The following is a 27,975-nucleotide window of genomic DNA, read 5'->3' as shown; positions in this document are numbered from 1 at the left end:
CTTGGACCCTGTCCCTGAACTTTTTAGCTCAAGGCTAGTGCTCTACCAGTTGAGCCACAGTTCCACTTCTGATTTTTTTGTGTGGTTAATTGGAAATAAAAGCCTCACAGACTTTCCTGCCTAGGCTGGCTTTGAACTATAATCCTCAGCTCTCAGCCTCTTGAATTGCTAGGATTAAAACTGTAAGCCACTAGTGCTCAGCTTCCAATAATAGCTTTTGTATGATTTTCAAAGTTAATAAATAGGTGTTGGGAATGTAGCTCAGCAGTAGAGCTCTTTTTCTAGTACTCGTGAGGCCCTGGCTTCATCCCCAGCACTTGAACCCTCTCTCTCTCTCTCTCTCTCACACACACACACACACACCATCAACAAATATAGGTGAACACCATAACTTTTAGAAGTTTTATAGTATATAATTGATCTACAGATACACATTTTAAAATTGTTATTATAAAGGTTATGTACAGAAGGGTTACAGTTAAGTAAGTCATGTAATAAATAGAGAGGTAGGGTCCTGATATGTATTCCAGTTGTCCTTGAACTTATAATCATGAGTGTTGGGATTGCAGGTGTGAGCCACCACATCTGACCTGATATTCATTTTTGCTTTCAAATTTTCCTAATTTCCTACAGTTCTACCAGAGCATTCTTGTACATTCATTTTGTGCATTTGTGTTTGTGTCTGTTCCTCAGTTTACTATTTATGTTAGTCAGCTTTTGGTTATAGTAACAAATACCTGAGTTAATTATCTTATAAAGAAGAAAGATTATTATTGGATGCATGGCTTCAGTGGTCAAGTAAAGCCTTGAGCTCAAATTAAAGTACTGAGGAGAAGCAGGAGGAGGAGGAGATGGAGAAGGGGGAGGAGGAGGAAAAATGATTAATTTTGGCTGCAAACTTATGGAAGCCTCATTTTGGTGTGTGTATGATGTGTGTGTGTGTATGTGTGTGTGTGTGTGTGTGTGTGTGCGTGCTCTCTCTCTCTCTCTCTCTCTCCAGTCCTGGTGCTTGAACCCAGGGCCTGGGCACTGTCCTTAAGCTTCTTTTGCTCAATGTTAGCACTGTACCATTTGAGCTACAGGGCCACTCCAGCTTTTGCTGTTTATGTGGTACTGAAGAATTGAACCCAGGGCTTCATGCATGCTAGGCAAGCACTCTACCACTGAACTACATTCCCAGTCTCCATTCTTAATTGGTCCTGTGTCTTTTGGGTCTGTGGCAAAATAGTACATGACAGTGAGGAACATGTGCAGAAGCAGCTTATACATATCACAGCCAGAAATGAAAGAGAAAAAGGAATATTCCACAGTGCCTAATCCCTTCGCAGGAGAGGGTATCCAATGTCCTAAGAACTCTCCTCCAGGCTTGTCCTCTTAAAGTTTCCACCACTTTCCATCTATACTCACTAACTCTTAGATTGAGGACTAAGCCTCTGGGGAATTTTAGGTAGTCTAACCGATAGCCTTATATTTATATTTGTCCTTACACAGAGATCACACTTGAATTGCGTTCCTGTTTGCTCAGGCATATCCCACTTCTCATGGTTTATGCTATTTTTCTCAAGCTGGAATGCTGCTTGCTCTTGCCCACAGAAGTCCTGTGTACTATTCAGGGCTGAGTCTATAGGCTTCTTGCTGCGGAAGCTATTGTCCAGTGTTCTAAAGAGAATTTAATGGTCCCATTTTACCTCTCTCAGTTGCACATATAACACAGTATCATCTGAACTGCATTGTGTATTGTAGGGCTGTTTTTTCTCACTAGTTTATAGAGAGAAGCTGAGATGCAGTCAATCACAGTACTCTGTGTATCTGACCACACTGGTGTACACATCAATAGGAAGCATATTTTGATATAGTTGAAGAATCTCACTCACTGAGAAATAACACATGCCTTCAATACTGATTGCTATGCTTCTTTTACTTGGTATTCAACTCCAGGACACAGAGAATATAAGTTTAGTTTTAGAGTGGAAGCAGCAGTGTTAGCTGATAAACATTTTTTTCTTGCTGTCTATCAAAACTGCTGGTTGACGACTTTAGAATTGGAGTCTATGACTTCTGCAAGGAGCGTCTTCAATGTGCCAAGTATTCCAAAGAAATGTCTGTAAGAACACGGATCTGAAGTAAGTAAACGTTGCCTCTGATTCTTCTGATTTCCTTTTTAAGTAGTCAGGTGGCATAATTAGTATGAAGAGGTAAATGCCAAATGAAACAAATCAGACACAAAACCAAACCACCGTGTTAGTTAGGTTGTGACATTATGTCAGTGAGTTGAGGCTAAAGACCTGGTGCAGCTGTCCTGATCGATGATCCCCAAAGCCGGCACCTAGGAGGATGTGCAGCCCTTCTGTTAATACCCGACATCTCCAAGGCCACCAGCCGTCCAGCAGGCGGCCCGCGACAGACGCGCGCGCTGACACCTCCAGCCGCCCTCTCCCGAAGGCCCTGCAGCGCGCCAGGGGGCGCCCCGCCTCCGCGCGCCTCGGACCAATCATCTGTGGGATCTGGGGGCACGTCCCGCTGCTGGCCACGCCCCCCGCGGGCGGTGGGGGGCGCCTTTAAGAAGCGGCCGCTGGCCGCGGGCTCCGTCGGGGGTGCGGGGCGGTGGATTGTGAGGCCCGAGTGCCGGGTGCTGAGGTGTCGGCTGGCTCGCGCGCCTCCGCCGTCTGCGCCGTGCGCCGCCCGCCCACCTGGCCTCTCCTCAGGGGCTCCACCGCTTTTGCCTCGGCCTTCGGAGTCAGCCCGCGCCGCCCGCCCTCGCAGCGCCTCCGCGAGCCACCCGGGAGCTCGCGCCCTCGTGCCCTCCCGGCGCCCGAGGGGGCCGCCTCGGGCCATGGTGCCCTCCCAGGAAGAGCCCGCCGCCGCCGCGGGGAGGACCGGCGACGCGCCGCCGCCCGACCCCGAGCCCTCGGGGGACACTTCGCAGTCTGGCCCGGGACCCTCAGACGGCTCTGAGGCGGCCGCCGAGAAGGTGGAGGTGGAGCTGGGGAGACCGGCGGGCGCGGAACCCCGGGAGCCCCCGGAGGGTGGCTGGGGCTGGCTGGTGATGCTGGCGGCCATGTGGTGCAATGGGTCGGTGTTCGGCATCCAGAACGCTTGTGGGGTGCTCTTCGTGTCCATGCTTGCGGACCTTCAGCTCCAAGGACGATGACAAGATGGTCTTCAAGACAGGTGAGGCGATGTCGGCCCGCCCGGGGCGAGTGGGAGGGGAGGCGGCGGCCGGAGCCGGGGTTCCCGAGCGCATCCCGCGTGCGAGGTGCGTGCGGGCGCCCCGCGCGCGCCCCTGCCGGTCCCCGTGCGCCGCAGGGGGGCGAGCGGCTGGGCGGTCTTGCCCCGGCCTCCGGTGCGCGGGTCTTTGTGTGGAATCCACATGTAGGGACTGAGTGTCTGGGAACAAGTCGCAGAACTTATTTGCCCCCCGCCGTCCTCCTGTCCCCTTTCAGCTGGGTGCCCAACGGTGCTTTTTATTTTATTCGTTTTATCCTTGAAGGATGGAAAACAAACACTCTTCCTGCATCGACCACCTCACGTTGTCAGTTTCACCGTCTCTTTCGCGACCACAACTGCTGCAGGGTGGTTGATCTTCCTGTTGGGATGCAGAGGGGTGTGTGTGTGTGGAGGGGAGGGGGGTGGTGGAAGGGTAGCAGCAGTTTGGCTGGTTGAAAAAAAATGTACCCCAAGGTCACAGGAAGTTCTGAAGGGAGCCCTTGGAACGCTATGGTTTGGTGCTGCCACTCACTCTCCCTTTTTGTACTCCGGGAAATACAGAAGGCTTGGGAGGCAGCCACATCGTGCAGTGGGAAGAGGAAGGTGAGGGGCTGCCCCTTCCTGTTGCATTCTTTGATATTTTCTACCACTTAGTACATTACACGCAAAAGGCGCCAACTCAGAACCCCCCCCCACACCCAGCCTTATTACTAGATTTCTTGATTGATTAGGCAAAAAACAAGTCTTAAGACCTCCTGCATAATACTCTCCTCTCCTATTTTAAAGACAGTCTCTCTATGTTGCCTGCTGGGCAATAATGTTTAACATTTATTTATTTATTTTCTTACTTACTTATGTATGTTTTGTGCTGGTCTTGGGGCTTGAACTCAAGGCCCTGGCAGTGTCCCTTAACTTTTTTTGCTCAAGGCTAGAATTCTACCACTTGAGCCACAGCTCTACTTCTGGCTTTCTTGGTAGTTAATTAGAAATTACAATACCATGAACTTTCCTTGCTGGGGCTGGCTTCAAACCATGATCATCAGATCTCAGCCTTCCCAGTAGCTAGGATTACAGGCGTGAGCCACGGACCCTCGACTAACTTTTAATTTTTAAAACGAGTTATTTTGCTATGTGTTGATGGCTCATGCTTGTAATCCTAGATACTCAGGAGGCTGAGATCCCAGGACCAAGGTTCAGAGCCAGCCTGGGGAGGAAAGTCCGTGAGACCCTTATCTCCAATAAATCACTCAGAAAACCGGAAGTGGCACTGTGGCTCAAGTGGTAGAGCATTAATTAGCTTGAGCTGAAGAGCTGAGGGACAGTGCTCAGGCCCAGAGTTCAAGCCCCACGACCGACAAAAATAAATAAATAAATAAATAAATTAAAAGTTAAAACTGGATGCAGTTTTGAAGCCAGGGAGCAGGAAGGTCCTCGAGACTCTTACCTCCAATTAACCACTAAAATTGCCCGAAATGAAGTTTTGGTGTGATTGGTAGAGTGCTAACCTTGAGCAAAAAAAAACCCCCAAAAACAAGAAAACATGTTTCTTAGGTTTTAGTGTATATGCAAAGAGCAGGACTATGATAAAGTCTAAGGCAAAGGTAACATTAAGGTTTTTTAAATTAATTAAATGATTTTGGTACTAGAGTTTGAACTCAGGGCCAACATTCTCCTTTAATTTTTTTTTTTTTTTTGTTGGTCATGGGGCTTGAACTCAGGCCTGAGCACTGTCCCTCAGCTCTTCAGCTCAAGGCAAGCACTCTACCTCTTGAGCCACAGCGCCACTTCCAGTTTTCTGAGTGTTTTATTGGAAATAAGAGTCTCACGGCCATTCCTGCCCGGGCTGGCTTTGAACCATGATCCTCAGATCTCAGCTTCCTGAGTAGCTAGTATTACAGGCGTGAGCCACCAGTGTCCAGCTTCTCCTTTAATTTTTGTGCTCCAGATAGGACTCTTACCATGTGAGCCACAGCTTTACTTTCAGCCTTTTTATTGGTTAATTGGTAAGAGTCACAAATTGTAGAACAGTTCTGTGTTTAGTCTTTTGTGGAATCTCCAAACCACCAGAGTAGTATTGTACTAGTTTACCTTCCCACAAATAATGTGATAAAGTTCCCTTTTCCCCAATCTCTGTTAGCATTTGCTATTGATCATATTCTTGATGTGTTGACAATGAGGGGTGTTTCTTAGAGACAATAAATGATTGGATCTACACTGTTTCTTGCCATTTTGTTATTTTCCTGTTGTTTGCTTCTTTCCTCTTCCTATTTTACTAATCTAATTTTCCAGCATTGTTCACTTCTGTATTTCTTTTGATTTCGATTGTCTTCTTCTGAGACTATGCATAACTTTAATATCTTTTGTAGTGCTGGTTTAGTGGTCATAAGTTCTTTTTGTTTATCATGGATGTTTTTTGTTTCTGCATCAATTATGAATGATAGCTTCACTGGTTGACAATTGTTCAAAGCTTGAAATCTAGGTTCTCCTTGCATTTAGAGTTTGTGTTGAAAATCAAATTTCAAATATTTTTCCCATTATAATAAAGTTCCCTCTTTAATTTTTCTGCCTTTAAAATTAATTCCTTATTTTTAAGTCCACAGTTTCACAGTTAGCATTTTAAGACTAGTTCCTGCAGCATTACCATACTCTTGACAAATGACAATATAGTCAAACAACTGTTGTTTATCATTGCTTTTGCAAACTCAGGTAGGTAGAATTCATTTTTCTTCTTTTGAGATAGAGAGAGAGACAGAGAGAGGGCAGGAGAGAGAGAGAGAGAGAGAGAGAAAGAGAGAGAGAGAGAGCGAGCGCAAACTTCTCATCTCCAAATTTCCAATTGGCTATAATGTTCTAGTACTATTGAGCTGAAGGTGAGTGTGAGTGTATTAGTCAATAGCTTTCCCTAACTGCAAAGTATCTGGTAATAAAAAAAGGCTTATTTTGTCTCACAATATTGGAAGTTTCAGACCATACTTGTTTGGTACCATTGTTTTTAGACTGTGGTAAGGGAACTGGTTATATGTGGCAATGTATATATGGAGGAAAACCATTTACCTCATCAATAGGACTGAAAGAGATTTTAGAGAAGAGTCCCACAGTCTCCCTTGAAGTTTTGCTCTCAGTGAACTAAGACTTCTCACTTAAAAATTCCACCCAATAGTGCCAAGATGGGGACCAAGACTTTAACACATGTACTTTTGGGAGACAGTCTAGATCCAAGCTATAACAGTGAGGAAAAACAGCAAAGAAAAGGAAAGGAGCTTATTTTGTCTTTTGAATTCTTTGGAACTCTATACTTAGTTTTGATTAATATCTTTGGTATTTTACTCAGTTCAAATCTTTCAGCCAGCTTTGTGTATGTGTGAATGTATATAGTACAGATGTGTGGTATGCCAGCTAAAACTATGACAGTCCTGGTGCTTATCTGTATGACTGCTGTGTATGGCTTTAGCCAAAGTAGCCTATTCTCTGGGTTCCCTAGTTCCAACAAAAGGGCCCTGTGCACTTGCACTTGTGATGGCTCTGTATAACACAGCAGCTAGGTTGAACAATGGGGTTTTGCTTTGGTGTTAGGTAATAAATATATAATTGACACATTTAAAGGCTGGTGAAGATGCAGTGCAGTGGGAGACTCTCTGGGATCTTGCTGGGCATTAATCTGATTTACTTATCTTCTGCTTTCTTTCTGGAAAAGGGCAAATATTTTAACAGTATATTTGACTTTAAAAACACCTGTTTAAAACAAATATGATTTAGAATTGGTTTATGAGCTTTAATTTTCTCAGAATTTTCAAAATGTGTTCTTTGGTAATCTTTTGAAAGTGGCAGTCTGCACACTGTATTCTTCCTTGGATATTTAAAGTGCAAATTAAGAGATTAAACACAAGATTGTTTAAGAGAAAAGGTGTCTCTTAGGTCACAGAAAGGGATGCTCTTTTGCCACAAACTTTAATGCAACTCTACCTTCCCGGTACAGTGATAAGTTACTTCTTAGACACTTATAATCACAAAATGGAATTTTCTAAAACATTTAGGAATGAATACATCTTGCATTATTACCTTATAACCCCCATGCTGGAAGTTTATCTAAACACCAAGATGTCACTTTTACAGTTATGTATCTACTGTAGACAAGTTTACACTTTCCATTTGAAGCCTTGACTCTTTGATTCTACTGAAAAAAATGGGTACTAGACACATTCACAGGAAAAAAAGGAGAAAAGCCATGGAAAACTAAGTTAATCATATTTTTATAGGACATGATAGCTTTTGGATTGAAGATGCAAAGATCCAGGGTGATCTCTCTATTTTTATGCTTAGGTTTGATGAAGTATGGATAGCTGTGTAAAATTATTATTGGACAAAAAGGATATGATCTAATAGTAATAGACTAAGGGAAAAATCAGCAAAGCCTATCTGCCAAGTTCTTCTTGGCTCTCTAGTTGTAGTAGTTCTTCCTCCTGGGTAGGGGACAGGACCCTTTCTGCAATAACGGCCAATAAGGGAGGTCAAAGAATTTCTTTATGTCTAGAAAAGAAAGTATATGTGTGGGTGAGGTAGAGTAATTTTTATTTTTTATTTTAGGTTTTATGGCTAGCTTTGGGGAAAGGGCTATAGTTTCCATAACTTACCTTGGGGAAGAGGAATTTGAGTTGTTGTAATTTGCTTAGAGGAGAGTGAGGGCGAGAGCAGTAGGGCAGGAGAAGATCTGAGAGAAACTGCTTCCCTTTGGGGTATAGTGTTTTTAAAATTATTATTATAAAGGTGATGTGCAGAGGTGTTAAAGTTAAGTAAATCAGGTAAAGAGTACGTTTCTTTTTAGAGTACCACTGCTGCATTTGTTAACAGGATTTTTTCAGGAGTGGTTTTGAGGTAACTTTGGGATGTTATAATATGGGTTATTTTTTAAATGATTATTTCTTTATCTTTTTTTCAGCTTCTGAGATTGAACTTGCACATGTTTAGCAAATATTCTACCACTGATCTACATCATCAGCTCCATGTTCTGGGCTCCTGATATGATTTGTTTTGTCTTTTTGTTGTTGTTGTTGCCAGTCCTTACGTTTAGGATTTGTGTGCTGCCCCTCTGGTTTTTTGTTCAAGGCTAGTACTCTACCACTCCGGGCCCTAACTCCTCTTATAGTTTGTTTTGGTAGTTAGAGATAAGAATCTTATGGACTTTCCTGCCTGGGCTGGCTTCCGACTGTGATCCTCAGATTTCAGCCTTCTGAGTACTAAGATTACAGATGGGAGCCACTGGTGCCTGGCCTGCTATGTCTTTATATGTATCCCTGTTGAGCCCATGTTGCAGTTCCTTGAAGCTTAGCTCTTGATTGCATATTTCACTTATTCTGCCTACCTGAGTGTTTTATAACCCCATGGCTCCAGCCACTGTTTTGGAATTGTTATTTCCAAAACTGTGCAGTATGTTTAAGACATATCTTATAATTTCTGGACAGTTCCATTTGGGTGCACAGATGTTTCTTACCAACTAAAGTGGATTCACTTTGTAGACATTTCATGTAATCTTCCTCTATCACTAGGAACAACAGCTTGCCTTCAGACAGACAATATTCCTTCTGAATTTTCACTGTGTATGATACCTCCAGTTGCTTAAGTTCAAGACCTACAGTTCATCTTAAATTTCTTACTTCTTCTCCCTTTATTTCTGTTAATCCAACAAAGTCCTTTTGTGCTTATCTCCTTAATGCTTTATAAGCCAATCCTCGGGCTGAGAATGTGGCTTAGTGGTAGAGCACTTGCCTATCATGCATGAAGCCCTGGGTTCGATTCCTCAGACCACATAAACAGAAAAAGCCAGAAGTGGCACTTTGGCTCATTTGGTAGACTGATAGCCTTGAGCAAAAGAAGCTCAGGACAGCACCCAGGCCCTGAGTTAAAGCCCCAGTGGGACTGACAAAAAAAAAAAAAGCCTTCATATCGTTATCAATTTGGGCCTCAATTGTTAGAATACCCATCCACTTATCTTCAGTTAGACACAGTGGTTTTTCTAAATCATTGGACCCTACCACTTTTCTGTTTAAACTCCATCAGTGATACTTATTTTATCTAGGAAAACATTAGCAACTTACTGCTATAGCCTGCAAGCTCTGACTCTTCCCATTCACCTCTCCCTTGCTGCTCACCTATATCTTGCTGCTCACCTCTGCCTTCTTGTTTTTTGTGCTCTAGCTAAGCTGAGGTCTTGTACGTCTTGTACATGTCCAGATTTGTCTCAGTGCATTTGCTTCTGTGCCTTTATGTATGCCACTCCTATCCTCTGTGATTATTAGTCCTTGTAAGATTCCAGTGAAACACTTGACCTTTTCACTTCTGTGTACTAACCCAGAGACATAATAATGATTTTTGTCCAACTGTTTGAAGTAACAACAGTTTTTTTGGGTGCTGGAAGTAACTGTATTAATGGAATTTGCTTTTTTTTGCATTTTTTTAATTTTTAATTTTTATTTTTTTATTGTGAAAATACTGTACAGAGGGGTTACAATTAGATGGGCAAGATAATGAGTACATTTCTTATCAAGCATTGTAGCCTCCTCCTTTGTTTCCTCTTCCCATCCCTTCCCATCTCCCTGATAATGGAATTTTCTTTGAGAATGAATTTAAATAAGTTAAGAACCTTAAAGTAGAAGAAAATCTCATTTAGCTTATTATGGTTTAGTATTCTGTGAAAAGCATTTTATTATACTTATTTATTATTATTCATATTGGGGTCTTGCTTTGTAGCCCAGGATGGCCTGGAACACCTGGTCTTCCTGCCTTTGTCTCCTGAGTGATGGCATTGCAGGTGGGTGCTACCATGTTGTATGGAAGGCATTTTATATTTACTTTAGTGATAGCTTGCATAGTCTTTTATTATAAAGAAAGGTATTTTACATACATTGTTTAAACTTTCCTTCCTTCCTTTATCCCTTCCTCCCTCCCTTTCTCTTTTTTCCTTTCCCTTTCTTTCCCTCCCTCCCTCCCTGCCTGCCTGCCTGCCTGCCTTCCTCCCTCCCTTCCTTCGTTCCTTCCTTCGTTCCTTCCTTCCTTCCTTCCTTTCCTTCCTTCCTTTCCTTCTTTCTCTGGTCCTGGGGCTTGATCTCTGGGCCTGGGTACTGTCCCTGACCTTCTTTTGCTCAAGATGAGTGCTCTGCTTCTTGAGCCACAGTGCCACTTCTTGGCTTTTTCTGGGTAGTTTATTGGAGATGAGAGTCTTATGGAGTTTCCTGCCCAGGCTGGCTTGAACCATGATCCTCAGATCTCAGCTTTCTGAGTAGCTAGTGTTACAGACATGAGCCACTAGTACCTGGTTTCTTTTCCTTTTCCTTTTTCTTTTTCGGCAGGGCCTCACGTTGCCCAGGTGAAACCTGGAACTCTGGGGTTTGAAGTGATCCTGTTGCTTCAGTCTCATCAGTGAGGCAACGGCCCTCACATCTGTTTTTTTAGTTTCCTTGTAGTGTGCCATTTATAGACAAGGAAGTTGCAATATGCACATTGTGTTGCATGATATCAGTATTTATCACCCACTAAGTTGGATTGGAAAACATATATATATATATATATATATATATATATATTTTTTTTTTTTTTTCCTTTGGGTCCGGTCATGGGGCCTGAACTCTGGGCCTGGGCGCTGTCCCTCCACTCTTCAGTTCAAGGCTAGGACTCTACCACTTGAACCACAGCGCCATGTAGTGCTGAGGAATTGAACCCAGGGCCTCAAGCATGCAAGGCAAGCGCTCTACCACTGAGCTAACTTCCCAGCCCATGGAGAACATCTTTTTAGTTGGGGAAAAATTTTGTATTTATGAAAAAGTTGTCCTGAACCTTTCCCCTTCCCTGAAACTATTTCTTGTATGATTATCATTTATTATTATTTCTTGCATATTACTTGTATTATCTCCAGAACTTTGAAGATGTCTCCTACCCAGGTCATCAGAAATCTGTTGAAGTCTTTTGCTCAGGGCTAACGCTCTATCACTTGAGGAGCACATCTCCACTTCTAGCTTTTTTTGATGATTTATTGGAAGTAAGAGTCTCATGTACTTTCCTGCCTGGGCTAGCTTCAAACTGCAGTCCTCAGATCTCAGCCTCCTGAGTAGGTAGGATGACAGGCATGAGCTACTGGTGCCTGGCTTGAAATAAATTTTTGAAAAGATTTTACTTAAGAGTCATGGAAGCTCAACCAGAAAATTGACTTCATATTCAAATTAAACAAACCTCAATAAAAACAAACTAAACCCCAAACATAACTGGAACAGTCAGCTCACCACAGTTCTGAGCACCTGCCTCACCGGTGCCACCCACACAGGAACTCTGGGTGTTTTCACTGGCAGGGATTCAGAATGTGCAACTCCTGTGTGTCTGGGAGCTGTGCAGACCTACCACACAGAGAGACAGTCTGCAGGATGGAGGAAAGTAGGGCTCCTTGACCACCTATGCCAAGTATGCTTGACCACATTTTTGCACAGTGTCTTCATTAACAGCAAAAGTCATTCTTCACCTTAACATAGGAATCAGAAACAGGGAGCTGAGGTGACTCACTGAAATCCTAAGTAAAAAAGTAAGTCTTCACCTTCCTCCCTTCCTCTTTCTCTCCCTACCCCCCTCCCTCCTTCGCTCCTTCCCTCCCTCCCCCCTCTTTCTTTCTTCCTTTCTTTCTGTGCTGGTCTTGGGACTTATTCAGGGCCTGGGTGCTATCCTTGAGCTTTTTTGTTCAAAGTTAGCACTCTACCACTTGAGCCACAGCTCCACTTCTCATTTCACAAATGTTAAATTAGAGGATAAATGTGAGCTACGGGTTTGAAATAATGTAATATATATGAATCAAATCTGCTTCTGACCCACCATTCCTTTGAAAAAAAAAACCATAAAAAAATCTCATGGTCTTTGACAATTTTGGTACTTTAAGAATTCTTTACCTTCTGGGCTGGGAAGGTGGCTCAGTGGTAGAGCGCTTGCCTTGCATGCATGAGGCCCTGGGTTCGATTCCTCAGCACCACATAAGCAGAAAAAAAAAGCCGGAAGTGGCACTGTGTCTCAAGTGGTAGAGCGCTAGCCTTGAGCTGAAGAGCTGAGGGACAGCGCCCAGGCCCAGAGTTCAAGCCCACGACCGGACCCCCAAAAAAAAAAAAGAATTCTTTACCTTCTTTTGTTAATGAGTATCCCTAATATTCAGAAGACAAAGCTATACTTCTTTGCTTTCTTCTTGCCTAGATTTTGCCATGCTTTACTTTTAGTTGTGTTATGGGAATAATTAGGACTTCTTCCTCCCATTCTTTAAATACAGAACTACTGTAATATTGAACATGCTTTGAAAATGACTAATTGTGTCTCTTCGGAACTTTGTTGTGTTCTTCTTAGTGATGGTAACCTTGCTGCTTCTTCCTCTAGTCCCCTGACTTGAGAAACACTCAGTAAAGAGTCAAAATTCAGTTCAAAGGGCCAGTGATACAGCTCAGAGGTGGAATGCTTACTTAGCATTTACAAGACAAGAATGCTTTGGGTTCCATATCCAGCTTTGCCTAAAGTGGGGGAAGTGCCGTAGTTAACTCTAAATGAAAGGTCATTGGTTAAATTTATGTAAAAATCATAGGAAGGTATATTGGCCTGCAACTCAGCTAGTACTTTTCTGCTTTTTTTTTTTTTTGCCAAAGGATAAATTGTTTTAACTGTGTTCTCTAATAGCTCAAAAAGCCAAAATTTATTTTTGTGATACACTTAGGTTGGATCCGAAACCCAGTTCTGATATTTATTAAAGTGGAAAATCACTTCTCTTTAAATGGATATGTTAACTTTTCTGGGTAGAAAAGTATTAATTCCTAGTAAAGTGAGTTAGATTAATGATACTTTTTTCTTTCTCTTTCCTTGTCTTCACTCCTTTCTCCACTCAATGTTTTGGTTTCCTCTGCCTTCTCTTTTTCTTCCCTTCGCTGTGTTGGGGATTGAACCCTTTATCTCACAGAAGCTTCAAGCACATGGCTGTACCACTAAGCTATATCCTCAGCCCCAGAGGACTGTTTTTTAATAATAACCCTTTTATCTAGCTTAATTATCCCCTTTATTAGTTTTGGCTTCATGTTGCAATTTCAAACTGTAGCACCTCTAAAGATTCACATTTGTCAATGGTTGTTTAAACAAGGTCATTCTGCAAAGTTAATTGATGTTTTAGTGCAATGGGGGCAGAACATTGCCCTTTCCATATAGGGTAGTATAACACTCAAGTCTGACAGCAGTACTCCCAGACATGCAGTTATGTGACTGTAACAATAAACTTGTCCTAAGAATAAGCTGTATGTAGGGATGAATGAATAATAGTTGCATAGAGTTTTAGTGATAGGCTTTATGCTTTATCTTTTTCTAGACAAAAAGTCATGTGGGATAAGGCTGGAACTGGCAAAGGAACTTGATTTTAAATGATTGGATCATCCAGCCAATTCTTGTTGATTTTTCCCCCCTTTTTGAGGAGAATATGCAGGTGGAGAAGGGTTAGGTAAAAGAGATGATAGTCCTACATTTGTGTTCTTATGGCTAAATATATAGGAAACATTAAATTTAGTGTTGATACTTTATTATCTAAAATCTTGTGTGTGTTGTGTGTGTGTGTGTATGTGTGTGTGTGTGTTTGTGTGTGCCAGTACTGAACTTGTGACCAGAGTGCTGTACCTGAACTCTTTAATGCAAGTCTTCCAGCTTGCTAATAAGCAGGTATTCTATAGCTTGTGCCATACATTCAGCCCCTTTAGCTCCATTTTTTGAGTCAGGAGCTTGCTTTTCCCTGAGGCTGGCATGGACTGAGATCTTTCTATTTATACTTTCTGCTGATACGCTGGGATAATATGCATGTACTATTACACCCACCGTTTTCTGTTGAGATTGAAGTCTCTTGAACTTGGGCTGGTCTGGAGCTGTGATCTTCATGATAATAGCCTTCTTCATAGCTTGGACTAAGCATGAACTGCCCTGTACCTGGCTTGCAGTTGTCTTCTTTACTTAACGTTATTCTGGGTAATCAGATATATCATGTTAAAATTAGCCTTCAAGAAAGAATATATTCTTCTCAGATTTTTTTAAAAATCAAAGCTGGAGAATTTTAACTCCTACTCAAAATTTGCAATTGATATGCATCAGGTCACCCATGTATACATGCACATATACGTACATATAGATCCACAATTCTTTATCTGATTCTTAGGGGTACTATATATATATATATTTGGAGTTGAATTTTAATTTTTTTTTTTTTTTGTCGGTTGTGGGCCTGAACTCTGGGCCTGGGCACTGTCCCTCAGCTCTTCAGCTCAAGATTAGCCCTCTACCACTTGAGTCATAGCACCACTTCTGGCTTTTTCTGCTTATGTGGTGCTGAGGAATCGAGCCCAGGGTCTCATGAATGCAAGGCAAGCACTCTACCACTGAGCCACCTTCCCAGCCCTCTATATACATCTTTGCATAGTTACCCATCCCTCCCCCATGGATTGCTTCTTTGGGGTCCAAAAGTCTAAAAGTAATGTCGAAAAGTAATATGCAACTTAAAAAAATTATTTTTTGTCGGTCGTGGGGCCTGAACTCTGGGCCTGGGTGCTGTCCCTCAGCTCTTCAGCTCAAGGCTAATGCTCTACTGCTTGAGCCACAGCACCACTTCCAGCTTTTTGTGCTTATGTGGTGCTGAGGAATGGAACCCAGGGTCTCATGTGTTCAAGGCAAACATACTACCACTGTACATACTACCCTGTAACAAGTGTTATAAAGTTACTTACTCTTGAGGCTGGGAAGGTGGCTCAGTGGTAGTATGTTTGCCTTGAACGCATGAGACCCTGGGTTCCATTCCTCAGCACCACATAAGCAAAATGAAAAAAGCCGGAAGTGGCGCTGTGGCTCAAATGGTAGAGCACTAGCCTTGAGCTGAAGAGCTGAGGGACAGCGCACAGGCCCAGAGTTCAGGCCCCACGACCGGACCCCAAAACAAACAAACAAACAAACACTTGTTACACATTGCTAGCTTGTTCTTCAGAAATCTGGAACCAGTTTATTGTGCCACAGCAATATTGTAGCTCCTTGAAGCCCTGCCAGTGTTAAGTTTTATTTATATTAACATGTTACTAATATTGTCAATAGTAATAATAAGTGTCAGTGGTATTTTAAGTAATTAAAGACATTTAAAATCTTATTTTATTGGCTAGAAGACTATATGCTCTCTCAGTCTTTGAAAGCTGTAAATGGCTTGGCAACAATGTATAATAAGATCTAGAACTAGAAGAGGACATAAGCCAATGAATATACTGGGTTGGATTAAAGGTTGTTTTTTTTTCCCCCAAAGATGGGAATACTAGGAAGGCCCGAGATTATCCTAGGTCTTAAATTCTCCTTGATCCTTTTACTCTATGCTCTTACTCTAGAAGTGTTGTCAAATTCTTTTTTTTTTTTATTGTGAAAATACTGTACAGAGGGGTTACAATTACATGGGCAAGATAATGAGTACATTTCTTATCAAGCATTGTGGCCTCCTCCTTTGTGTTGCCTCCTCCTTTGTTTCCCCTTCCCATTCCCCTCCCCCATTACTTCCCCCCCCAAAGTTGTAAAGTTCATTTTTCAACATAACGACTTGTACATCTCATTGTTGCAATGGGTCCACCTGTATCCCTATTTAAATGATTTGTTTTTTCCCTTCCCCTCCACAAATTATAACAACATCAAATACAGTGAAAGCAGGGGTTGAGGGTAGATATGGAAATTAACCATCTGAGAGACTTGGCCATGAGGATTTTATGGTTCATCAAGGTGATATCTTTTCTTTCAGAAGCTCAAGTCTTCAAAAGCAGCCATATTTCATTCTTTTCTGTCACCTGCCTCAATCTCCTCTAGACCCAAAGTAATTATGTTAAATATATTTTTAATTATTTATTTAACTAATATATGGAAGTATAATATATAAATGATATAAATTATAAATATGAGTGTTTTAAAATCATTTTCGCTCTTATTTATTTATTTATTTATTTTTTGATCCAGTCATGGAGCCTTAACTCTGGGCCTGGGCGCTGTCCCTCAGCTCTTCAGCTCAAGGCTAGAGCTCTACCACTTAAGCCACAGCGCCACTTCCGGCTTTTTTCTTTTTTTGCTTATGTGGTGCTGAGGAATTGAACCCAGGGCCTCATGTATGCAAGGCAAGCTCTCTACCACCTTCCCAGCCCCCTCTTATTTATTTTTAAAGGATGACACAGAAGTCATTTAGTTTGAGTGCATGAAAGTAAAGTTAGGCCTTAAAGGATTGGTAGACTTGATTCAGCAGGGTTAACAATAAAAAGTATTTTATATACTGGAACATGATAAATTATACAGAACTTTAGTCATTCACACACAGTGAGAGCAAAGGAGAATATTCTTATGGGAGAACATAAAGGCCCAATGCCTCTGTGCCTCTGATCACATAAAATAATATTTATCTGAATGAACTCTAGGAAATGGAAATAAAATGTTTTTTCTTTGTTTCTGTTCTCTTTTCTTTTTGTCTTGCTTGTTCATTTATTTGTCTTTGGGAGGGTAAGTAGGGGGACAGAAATGGAGGGATGCAAGTGGACAAACGTAGCAGTTGTACTCACTTGATACTGTTGAAAATGAACCTTGCAACTTGTGGATAGGGACAGGAGAGAAAAACTGGAAGAGCGAGAGGGAAGGGGTGACATTGTCAGAAAAAATGTACTCATTACCTGACTTATGTAACTGTACCTACTCTGTATATCACCTTTAGAATATCTTTTTAAAGGTATTTCCGGTGAGGGTACAGGCCTGGGCTAGGGCTCCAAGACATTTCTAATGTTGAATGCTTCTACTGTGCTTTAGTATTCAGTTTGTACCACCTTACCTTATGGATTCAGTAATGGTTTGATGTGACTATCATGATTGTTATGTTTTAGAGGGACTACTTAGGTCTATAAATAGTGGTGCCAGATTTGAACTTACGTGTCTGGCTTTAGCACTGAGATTCTTTATATTTGATTTTACATGGGACTTATTAAGCAGGTGCCATGGAGTTTGGTTTGGCTAGAGCCCAGGATTCATAAAGGAGTCATAGAAAGTAAGGCTAGAAAAAAATGGATGAAGTATCTGAATGCCAATTTAAGAAGTTTGGACATTATTTAATAGGGCATGGAAAAATACTAACAGTTTCCCAAAAGGGATGACTGAGTAACAGAAAAAGAAGTAAGAGGGACTCTAATTATGAAATCCCTGGAAGCTGGATGAGATTTGAGGGACAACAGAGGAAATGGGAAAGCTAGAATAGCTGTGAGGTATTTTAGATGAAATAGACTGAGGGAATTCTGGCCAATAATGGTTGTGGACAATGATGAAGAGGTGGTGAAACAGAGGTGGAGCCCGAGACTGAATTTTTTTTATTTTAGTTAGAGAGCCACATATTTTTATTTTGTAGTGGATATCCTAAATTATGTCGACAGCCCTGGATAGAACCTTTGACAAGATCAGGGGCATGAGGGGAAGGAGTTGGCAGAGAAAGGCTAGTTCAAATTTTAATTGATTATTAAGCTAGTATTGGTGCTTGAACTCAGGGCCTCTTACTCTCACTTGGCTTTTTCTGCTCAAAGCTGACATTCTACCCCTTGAGCCAGAGCTGCTTCAGATCTCATGGATTTATTTGCCTAGGCTGGCCTTCTACTAAGATTTTCAGATCCCAGCCTCCTAAGTAGCTAGGATTACTGATATGAGCTACCAGCTCCTGGGTTTTTTGAGATTTTAGCCATAATAGAGTGGTAAAGCCAGCAGGACGTCACATGATGATGTCAAACAGATAACTTGAATCCAGGTGTGGTGCCTCTAATATTAGCACTTTAGAAGCTGAAGCAGGAAGATCATGTTTCAAAACAAATAACCCACATAATCTGGGAGCCAAAATCAGAAGCTTCAGCCAGAGCTGTGGAAAGAACATGTATCTCTAAGGGGAACATGACATGACAGTTTTCCCAAATTCTGTCTTGAACAGAATTTGGCATGCTCTTGTAGTTTAGTTTGTTTACATTAAAATGATCATATTTCAAACATTTTTCCTAGGCTTTATATATCTCTAATTCAGTTTTTTCACCTTTGCTAAGCGCAGTTATATTTTTACTATCACTGTTTCAAGTATTGTCAAAATATAGTCTTAAGACTTTTTGTTCGTTTTAATGATGCTTGGTCTTGAACCCAGGGCTTTGCCCACACTAGGTAGGTGTTCAACCACTTGAACCACACCCTCAGTTCTTAGATTTATTTGCTCCTTCTAATTTAACAAAGTCTCAACGACTTTTGTTGTTGTTGTTGTTGGTCGTGGAGCTTGAACTCTGGGCCTGGGCTGTCCTTGAGCTCTGCAGCTCAAGGCAAGCACTCTACCACTTGAGCCACAGCGCCATTTCCAGTTTTCTGCTGGTTTATTGGAGATAAGAGTTTCACGGACAGCCAGGTATTGGTGGTTCATGCCTGTAATCCTAGCTACTCAGGAGACTGAGATCTGAGGATCACGGTTCAAAGCCAGCAGGGCAGGAAAGGCCAAGAGACTCTTATCTTCAATAAACCACTCAGAAAACTGGAAGTGGTACTGTGGCTCAAGTGGTAGAGCACTAGCCTTGAGCTGAAGAGCTGAGGGACAGTGCCCAGGCAAAAAAGAGTTTCATGGACTTTCCTGCCTGGCTTTGAATCATGATTCTCAGCCTCTTGAGTGAGTAGCTAGGATTACAGGTGTGAGCCACCTGGACCAGGTTCCTCAGAGACTTTTGATGTACCTTTTCTTCACTCATGATGTATTTAAGTCTTCGAGATGCTCACTAAAAGAGACTGTGAGAAAAACTTAGGATCATTTCAATTAGGTTTTGTATTTCAAATTTAAATGTAATGTACTGACAGTGGTGGAAAACCTGTTCAACAAGCAAATGATATTATCTTGTAGATTAGCCTTTACAGAAGTTAGCAACTAAGCAGACTGCTTGGTTCATTTTATAATGAAAACATTCAATCCTTTTTTTGTTGTTGTTGTTGTTGGTCCTGGGGCTTGAACTCTGGGCCTGGGTACTGTCCCTGAGCTCTTTAGCTCAAGGCTAGCACTCTGCCACTTGAGCCACAATGTCACTTTCGGTTTTTTGAGTGATTTATTGGAGATAAGAGTCTCAGGGACTTTCCCCGCTAGGCTGGCTTTGAACCTGGATACTCAGATCTCAGCCTCCTGAGTAGCTAGGATTACAGGCGTGAGCCACTGGTGCCTGGCAACATTCAGTTCTTTTTTTTTTTTTTTTTGGGTCCTGTCGTGGGGCCTGAACTCTGGGCCTGGGCACCGTCCCTCAGCTCTTCAGCTCAAGGCTAACGCTCTACCACTTGAGCCACAGCACCACTTCTGGCTTTTTTCTTTTTGCTTATGTGGTGCTGAGGAATCGAACCCAGGGCCTCATGCATGCAAGGCAAGCGCTCTACCACTGAGCCACCTTCCCAACCCCTACATTCAGTTCTTTTAAGGATAGATTCCACTCTTTAGAAAAAAGTTTTGTAGGAAAGCTACTAGAAAAGTAGAGTAAATGAAATTAGATTCTGTAGTTACTGGGACTATGGTGAACTGTTTTAAACTTTGTTAAACGTGACTTATTTTTGCACATTGAGGCATCTGAGAGCTGCTTAGCCTCACACAGTATATTTTGCCTTTAGTTTCCTGTCACACCATGATCTGGGAGACTCAAGAAAGGTAATAGACTTTCAGCGCTTTTAGATGCAGGAAGCTCTACAAATATGTCAAACACTATTGTTTTGAGCAGGTTGGCCTTATGCCTCTGTGAGCAGGTCTGTGTGTTGACTCACGTGTTATGTTGTAATCTCTCAGGACTCAGGTCCTGAATTGCTCTCTTGTGACTGAAACTCAGCTGAAGGTGCTGGAAGTGGAGTGACCTGGGGGAAGAGCCAGTAAAAACAGGGGGTGGTAGAAGGAAAGTGGTAGTTGTGTAAGAAGAGGGCATTGGTACCTTACTTTCGGAAGTGAAGGTATCTTTTTCTTTTGATAATCGTTACTGTTTTAACATCACTTCTCTTCATTTATAAGGCATTGAAACAAATTACCAGAGCATAAGGTAGCATTTCTATCAGGCTTGTCTATTAGGAACTGAAATAAGTGGTTTGTTGATGAGTAAATTTGGTTAACAGTTTTGGGCAGAGGAGGAAAAAAGTCCAACAAAAGCATTTTCCCTCTTAAAAATTTGAGAAACAAAGCCGAACGCTTAAAATTTTTTTTTATACCAGTACACTAGACAAAAAGACATAATGATTTCAAAAGCCAGAACCCTAAAAGACATAAAAGAGCAGTGTAAGATTTTTGTTGTTGTCATTGTGGGTTTGAACTCAGGGCCTGGGTGCTATCCCTGAGCTTTTTTGCTGAAGGCTATCGCTCTATTACTTTGAGCCACAGCTCCACTTCTGGTTTTTGGATGGTTAAATTGAGGATAAGAGTTTCATGGATTTTCCTGCCCAGGCTAGCTTTGCACCATGATCCTCATATCTCAGCCTTCTGATTAGCTAGGATTATAAGTGTGAGTTACCAGTGTGCCCTGCATAGTGTAAGTTTTTGATATTTACCTGAAACAGTTTTCTATAATTTAATGTTCATTTGTTATGTCTATGCTATTATAAGTAGTTCTGTATATGTGGTAGTTTGTGATCTTTTTTTTTTTTGGCCACTTTAAAAAAGGTAGACTACTGCTTTTTGGACAAGTCCTGTAAAAGTAATACTTAATCCAATTAATGTGTCTTCCTCTAATTCATCATGATGACTTTGGGTGTCTGGTGGCACCTGAGAATGGAAAAATGTCAAGACAGTATAATCCCCATTATTTATGGTCACTTAAGAGGATAAATTAATCATTGGTCACTAATCTTTGGATAATTACTCTATTGAGCTGGAAATATCCTTAGTTTTTTGGAAAGCAAGTCAATGAGTTAGTAGAACTGTCAAAATCAATCAGCCTTTCTAAATCTAATAATAAGTGAGTAGAAACAAGTTGCCTTCAATCGTTTCTTTCCTGTGTTGTAGCATTTTGTAACTCTGGAAACTGCAACAACAGGAAAATACGTTAATATACTCTCCTGTGCTGGTTTCCAAGGAGGCTTTAGACCAAGTGCAAAGCCTTACCTCTAACTCTAACCTCTAGGATTAACAAAACTGCCTTCTTGTAAACTATGCATGCATTTTTGCTTGTTTGAATTAGACAAGTTAACAATATAATTGGCTTGGATAAAGATTGCTTTAGATACTGGGCTCTGGTGGCTCATACCTGTAATTCTAGCTACTCAGGAGGCTGAGATCTGAAGATCCTGACTCAAAAGCTGCCTGGGCAAAAAAGTCCCCTTGAGACTCTTACTCCAAAAAAGCTAGAAGTGGCTCTGTGGCTCAAGTGGTAGAGCACTAGCCTTGAGCACAAAGAGGCTCAGGGACAGTTCCCAGGTTCTGAGTTCAAGCCCACAACAACAACAAAAAAAAAAAATAAAGAAAAAAGATTGCTTTAGAAAGTCTTTTTTATAGCAACAATTCTATTTACTAATATATTTGGAGTCAGGATTGTTTAATTACTGAATTCATTAGATGCTAGCGTTAGAGTAGGGATTAAGAAACTAGGAATTTCAATTCTAAGCAAATAAAGAGAGAGTCCTTGTTTCACATTTCCCCCCTGGGTACAGTGCCCGAAAAGATGTTAAGTATTCACCAGTTTGCCATCTGCATTCAGGAGATTTCTATATAGTTTTTTTTTTTTTTTTGTCGGTTGTGGGGCTTGAACTCTGGGCCTGGGCGTTGTCCCTCAGCTCTTCAACTCAAGGCGAGTGCTCTACCACTTGAGCTACAGCGCCACTAAATAATGTTTTAAATCACCGAGGTTCTGAGTGCTCTATATAGTTTTTTTTTTTCATTTTTTTTTCAGGAGATTTCTAAAAAAATCTTTGTATTTGAGGATATGGAATTACTATGGTGTGGATTGAGACACATTGAATATTTATTACAATCAAAATGCTACTTTGATAATAACAAAATTCATCGGTATATATATGCCATAAATTGTAATTCGATAAGATATCTGTAAATAACACAGAATTCAGTTAAGTATTGTTTTCAGTTAGTAGAGAAGGGTTTGTGTCATTATGAGAAACAATGCCATATAAGATATTGACTCACTTTAGACTTAAAATATAATCAAGATTTAGAAAAGAAAGATTTAAAAATCTTGAGTAGGACTCTTCTTCCCTCCTTCCTTTCCTTCTTCCCTTCTTTCCTTCTTTTTTCTTTTTTTTTGGGGGGGGGGTCCGGTTGTGGGGCTTGAACTCTGGGCCTGGGCGCTGTCCCTCAGCTCTTCAGCTCAAGGCTAGCACTCTACCACTTGAGCCACAGCGCCACTTCCAGCTTTTTTTTTTTTTTGTTTATGTGGCTCTGGGGTATCGAACCCAGGGACTCATGCATGCAAGGCAAGTGCTCTATCACTGAGCCACCTTTCCCAGCCCCATTTTTTTCTTTTCTTAATGAAAAAATATTGTGAAGGCTGGGGAGATAGCCAAGTGGAGGTTTTGTTTAGCATGTACAGGGCTCTGGATTCAATCACTCTCAAGCCAGAAAAATTGTGACTAAAAAGGGAAATAAAAAAAGTAGGAGAAAGGACTCTGGAAAGATCTTAAAGGTGTTTATTTCTGCGAGATTAAGTGGTAATACTGCCAGTCAAGAGATTTATGTGGTTGATATTTCTTTTTAAGACCCTAGTTTGGTGACATATACTTGTAATCCTAGCACTCAGGAGACTGAGACAGGATAATCAAGAGTTTGAGGTCATCCTGGACAACATAGGGAGACCCTGTCTCAATAAAACCAAACAAAAACCAAACAAAAAACCCCACACAAACAAGGAGAAAGAGGCTGTAGAGAGACAGAAAGTGAAGTTACCAAGGAGAGGCCAGTTAAGAGAAAAGGTTAGTGAAAAGGTTGGAGATGAGCATATCTGGTGGGTGAGCATGTTGGCCAGAGATGACCGCATAATCTGGGGCCTGAAAAGATAGAAAGAATGGGATCAAGTATAGGTAGATTAAGTGAGGACTAGGAGGCTTAGGGAAGAAGGGCTTAAAATATGGCTATGGAGTTGAGGAACAGATGTAAAGAGAATGGCAATGGTTTGGGAGTTGAGCTGTGATTAGGAAAAGGGTTGAGAATTCACCAAGATTAAAACTGTATGCTTGCAACAAAACCATTTTCTAAGATTTGCTTCTCTCCCACAAGATGTGCTCTTATAGTGGAACAAAGAATGTACAATTTATGTAATGCCAGAAGAGGATCAGAGGGAAACAACTACATGTTTCCTGTACTTTCTCCTCTGTGCTGAATGGCTTCTTTTCTTTACCTTGTATACTGAAGATTTGGATGGAGAGTTAGTGTGTAACAACTTTTATGTTGTCATTATATTTAAACATGTATAGCATAAAAATGCCCAATTAACCATTTTGATTGTACAATTCAGTGGTATTAATTTTACATTGACAGTGTTGTGCTACCATTGCCATTATCCTTTAGCTTCAATTTGAGATATGTCTTTGTCATCTCTTTCTCCCATTGTATGACTTCTGTTTATGAACTCAACAGAGGCCTTTATGGAGTAAAGTATTTGTAATTTTGAGACTGAGGTATTTATAACAGTATGTACTAAGCTTAACTTTGGCAAGCTTTATGCAAAGCACAAATTGTGACATTGATTTTATAGTTGTATTTTGTTGTTGTTAATGTCTGTCCTTGTCCTTAGCTATTGAAGGTCCTCAAGGGCAGGAGCTAGGAGCTGTGGCCATCTTGTTAATAATAGTGATATCTACTGCTCTGCACAGTGCTTGATATATAGTAGGCATTTAATGGTAGTTGTAACTTTAGGTAATTAATTAAAAATGTGAGACTATAGACACAAATCACCATGCTGGGCTCTCAGTTATGTTTTTGAAAGAAGAATTTGCAAGAAGAATTCATTTAAGTTTAGTCAATTCTTTCTGAATGGTTCATATGAAGTAAGCAAAACATACACAATAATACAGATTATAGGGCATAGTGCATTCCATTGTCTAGTTAATTACTAAAAGTCAAAAAGGGCTTTTATTTGCAATTTCATCTAAGAAGGTATTAGAGCAAACTGTGCATTAAACAACTGGCTGTACAGAATTGGCAGCAATAATACCAAAGTTTGAAGGTTGTAGGTTAATTAATGTAGCTGGACAGAAAATGAATTAATCAAATTTGAGAGCAGAAAGAATGTTCCAATAATTTATGTTCAAATACACTTCAAATATATCAGCAGGTAACAGGAACTTTAGTTGCAGAATGTTCCAGAACATTAGGACACCGGTGGATTTTATGGCTCACAGTAATGTTTTGGAGAAACAGAACTTAATAAAATGGTTTGGACCATTTGGTTCGATTACAGTAAAATACCCTAGAATTCAAAACATTACCTTTGTAAAAGAAAAGATACAGTTTAATAGATAAAATGGCATTTTAGGAATTTTATTTTGTTGCATTTATTAATGAATAGCAATATTTTATTAGCAAATATGAACATTTCTCTATTAGTAGTATTGCTGTTTTTGCAACTGGCCTATGTGGAGATAAAATTCCCAAAGTAATATACCCATATTAAGAATTAACTAGTAATGTATTACACCTCTGTACAGCTGATCACAAAATGTCCTCTGGTACTTTTATTATTTATTACTATTTATTATTTTTAATTTTTTGTCCTGGGGCTTAAACTCAAGGTCTGGGCACTGTCCCTGAGTTTCTTTTGCTCATGGCTAGCACTGTACTAATTGAGCTACAGTGCCACTTCTGTCTTTTTCTGTTTATGTGGTACTGAGGAATTGAACCCAGGGCTTCATGAATGCTAGGCAAGCACTCTACCATTAAGCCACATTTCCAGCCCTGGTTCTTTCATTTTTTAAAATAATGTTATTGTTATCATTAAGGTGTTGTACAGAGGGGTTACCATTTCATAAGTCAGGTAATGAGTATGTTTCTTTTATTGAACAATGTCATCCCTTTCTTCACTTTCCTCTAGCTTCCCTTTTTGATCCCTGTCACAAGTTACATTTTCCACATAGTATATACCAAGTAGCACAATTCATTTATTCACCCCCAAAAGAAAAAAAACCCACTACACTACCACCACCAATAACAACAACAACAACAACAACCATGTTTCCTATTCCTGGAGTTAGTTTTGATAAAAAGTATTTTAAGTGTTCAGAAAAGGCATACCTTTGTGTTTCTCCCTTACAGGTATTCTCCTTTAGTGTGACTATGTGGGAATGCCTGAAGCCTTATGTAGTTACCATGTGTAGTTATTTATTTATTTATTTATTTTGGGGGGTTCTTGTCGTGGGGCCTGAACTCGGCCTGGGAGCTGTCCCTCAGCTCTTCAGCTCAAGGCTAGTGTTTTACCACTGGAGCCACAGCGCCACTTCCGGCTTTTTTCTTTTTGCTTATGTGGTGCTGAGGAATCGAACCCAGGGCCTCATGCATGCAAGGCAAGCACTCTATCACTGAGCCACCTTCCCAGCCCCTCCAGTTATGTATTTTATCTCTAGCTTTCACATAGGAGAGAAAACATGCAGTTTGTCTTTCTGAGCTTGGCTTACTTAGCATGATTTGTTCTAGGTCCATCTATTTCCCTGCAAATGAGGTAATCTTATTCTTTCTAATGGATGAGTAAAATTCCATTTTATATGTATACCATATTTTATTGATCTACTCATCTATTGTAGGACATCTGGAGTGTTTCTATAACCTGGCTATTATGAATAGTGCAGCAATGAAGTGTACAAGTGTCTTTACCATATCCTGCTTTGTTATGATCTAGTTAGATGCCCAAGAATGGTATGTATTTCTGGGTCACAGGAAAGTTGTATGTTTAGTTTTTAAGGAATCTCCAAACCTCCTTTCCAGCATAGTTGTTCCTATGATTCTTAAAGGTAAGGACTCTGTGTATTTATAGAAAAGTTCATTGAAAGTAGCAGGATCTGGGGTCTCAGAGTATCACTGGATAATATGGGCAGTTTGTATTTCTGGCTGGGCTCTGTAAGGGAGAAAGAGCTACTGGCAAAGCATAAGGGCACAGATCTCTGGGGTACCTATTCCTTTTTGTGTCATTGTTCTTTTTTAGTTATCAAGTTTAGTTATTCTCATGTCTACAATGTTAAATTTCTGCTACTAACAAAATACCTGAGATAACATATTTATACAGAAGAAATGTTTATTTTGGTCACAGTTTGGAGGTTTTAGTTTATATATGATAGGCCCCTAGTACTTTTGGGCTTATGGTTGTATAGCATATATGGTGGTTAAACTCTTTACCAATGCCTAGATATGAAAGATAGAGGAAGAGACCATGGCCCCATGATCTCCTTTGAGGGTAAGGCTCCAATAACCTAAGACTTTCCAGTAGATCCTACCTCCTAATGGTGCCCAACAAGGGACCAAGCTTTAATGCATGTGTCCCTACCCGCAGGATGTCAATGAGGGCAGTGAACCTAAGCTAGAAGGAATGAAGGGACAAGAGACACGAAGAATGACAGCAAGACAAGGATTCTGATCAAGCTGCAAATTTTTATTTTTCACACAGGGGTATTTATATGCTTGGAATAAGGAAGCTTTTTTATTGGTCATAGCAGTGCAGCATGTTTACTTAGGGCAGGATGAGGGTAGGATTCTGTAAACTCAGCCTCAAGATGTTCCAGTGAGATAGTCAAGCCTATTATGTTGAGAGACTCAACTTTTGGCTCCCGACAGCATGGAACTCTGGGGACAGTCTAGATCCAAATTATATCATCTGCTAACCTCAGCTACTTACACAGCAAAGTTTTCTTCTCTCTTGCCTTGTTTCCTTATTTCTGTTTTATTACAGCTTTTCATTTTTTTAGTTAGGGACACATTTGGACATCAACAGTTAACATTTTTATGAGTAAGCACAGGATTTGTATGTTACTTATTTTCTAATGCCCTGGCATGTCTTGGTAAACTAGGACATGAAATATGTTTCACACTTGTAATGACATTCAAATCCCAGTAACACCAAAAAGATCTTAATGATGAAATAGCAAGTGAAAATACAAAATTGAGATTGTCTAATATAGTATCATTTATATTTCCTTGAAATGTTATATAAAATAACTCTGCCATATTTCATATATTATGTATCATATAATATCTTAGATAAAACAAGGGGAAAGTTTAATGATAAAGATGGCACAGAATGTATACAGTTGGCTGGTATTATTTCTTGCTGTTAATAAGGAGTAAGAAATGTTTACTACTTTTCTTTGAAGCAAACTTTCTGGTGGCTCTTTTCTTTTTTCTTAGGTCTGTGGTGTTTAGAGAAGGTCAGGTCATTATACAAGAAGGTTAGAAGTATTATACAAGGACTGGGAAGGTGGCTCAGTGGTAGAGCGCTTGCCTTGCATGCCTGAGGCCCTGGGTTCGATTCCTCAGCACCACATAAGCAAAAAGAAAAAAAAGCCGGAAGTGGCGTTGTGGTTCAAGTGGTAGAGCGCTAGCCTTGAGCTGAAGAGCTGAGGGACAGCACCTAGGCCCAGAGTTCACGCCCCATGACCGGACCCAAAAAACAAAACAAAACAAAAAAACAAAAACAAACAAACATAAGGAAGTATTATACAAGTGGGAAGAAACACTATAGTATCCTGCTAGGGAGTGAACTCAGGCCCTTGGGAAAGCTAGGCAAG

At 40.8% G+C, this 27,975-nt stretch overlaps 1 protein-coding gene across 1 annotated transcript in view; it reads left to right on the top strand.

Annotated features, from left to right (window-relative positions):
• The first annotated feature begins 2,605 nt into the window (after window positions 1–2,605).
• Window positions 2,606–27,975, top strand: part of Slc16a10 (solute carrier family 16 (aromatic amino acid transporter), member 10) — a 102,734-nt gene continuing 77,364 nt past the window's right edge. The window contains 2 exon segments of the mRNA XM_013022345.1: window positions 2,606–3,121; window positions 3,123–3,171. Coding sequence (XP_012877799.1) covers window positions 2,834–3,121; window positions 3,123–3,171 — 337 coding nt within the window. The 5' untranslated portion in view covers window positions 2,606–2,833.

This window comes from Dipodomys ordii, unplaced genomic scaffold, assembly GCF_000151885.1.
Source record: "Dipodomys ordii isolate 6190 unplaced genomic scaffold, Dord_2.0 Scaffold62, whole genome shotgun sequence".
NCBI classification, from domain to species: Eukaryota; Metazoa; Chordata; class Mammalia; order Rodentia; family Heteromyidae; genus Dipodomys; species Dipodomys ordii.
The sequence above is the reverse complement of the archived record's forward strand: the minus strand, read 5'-3'. Positions and strand labels throughout refer to the sequence as shown.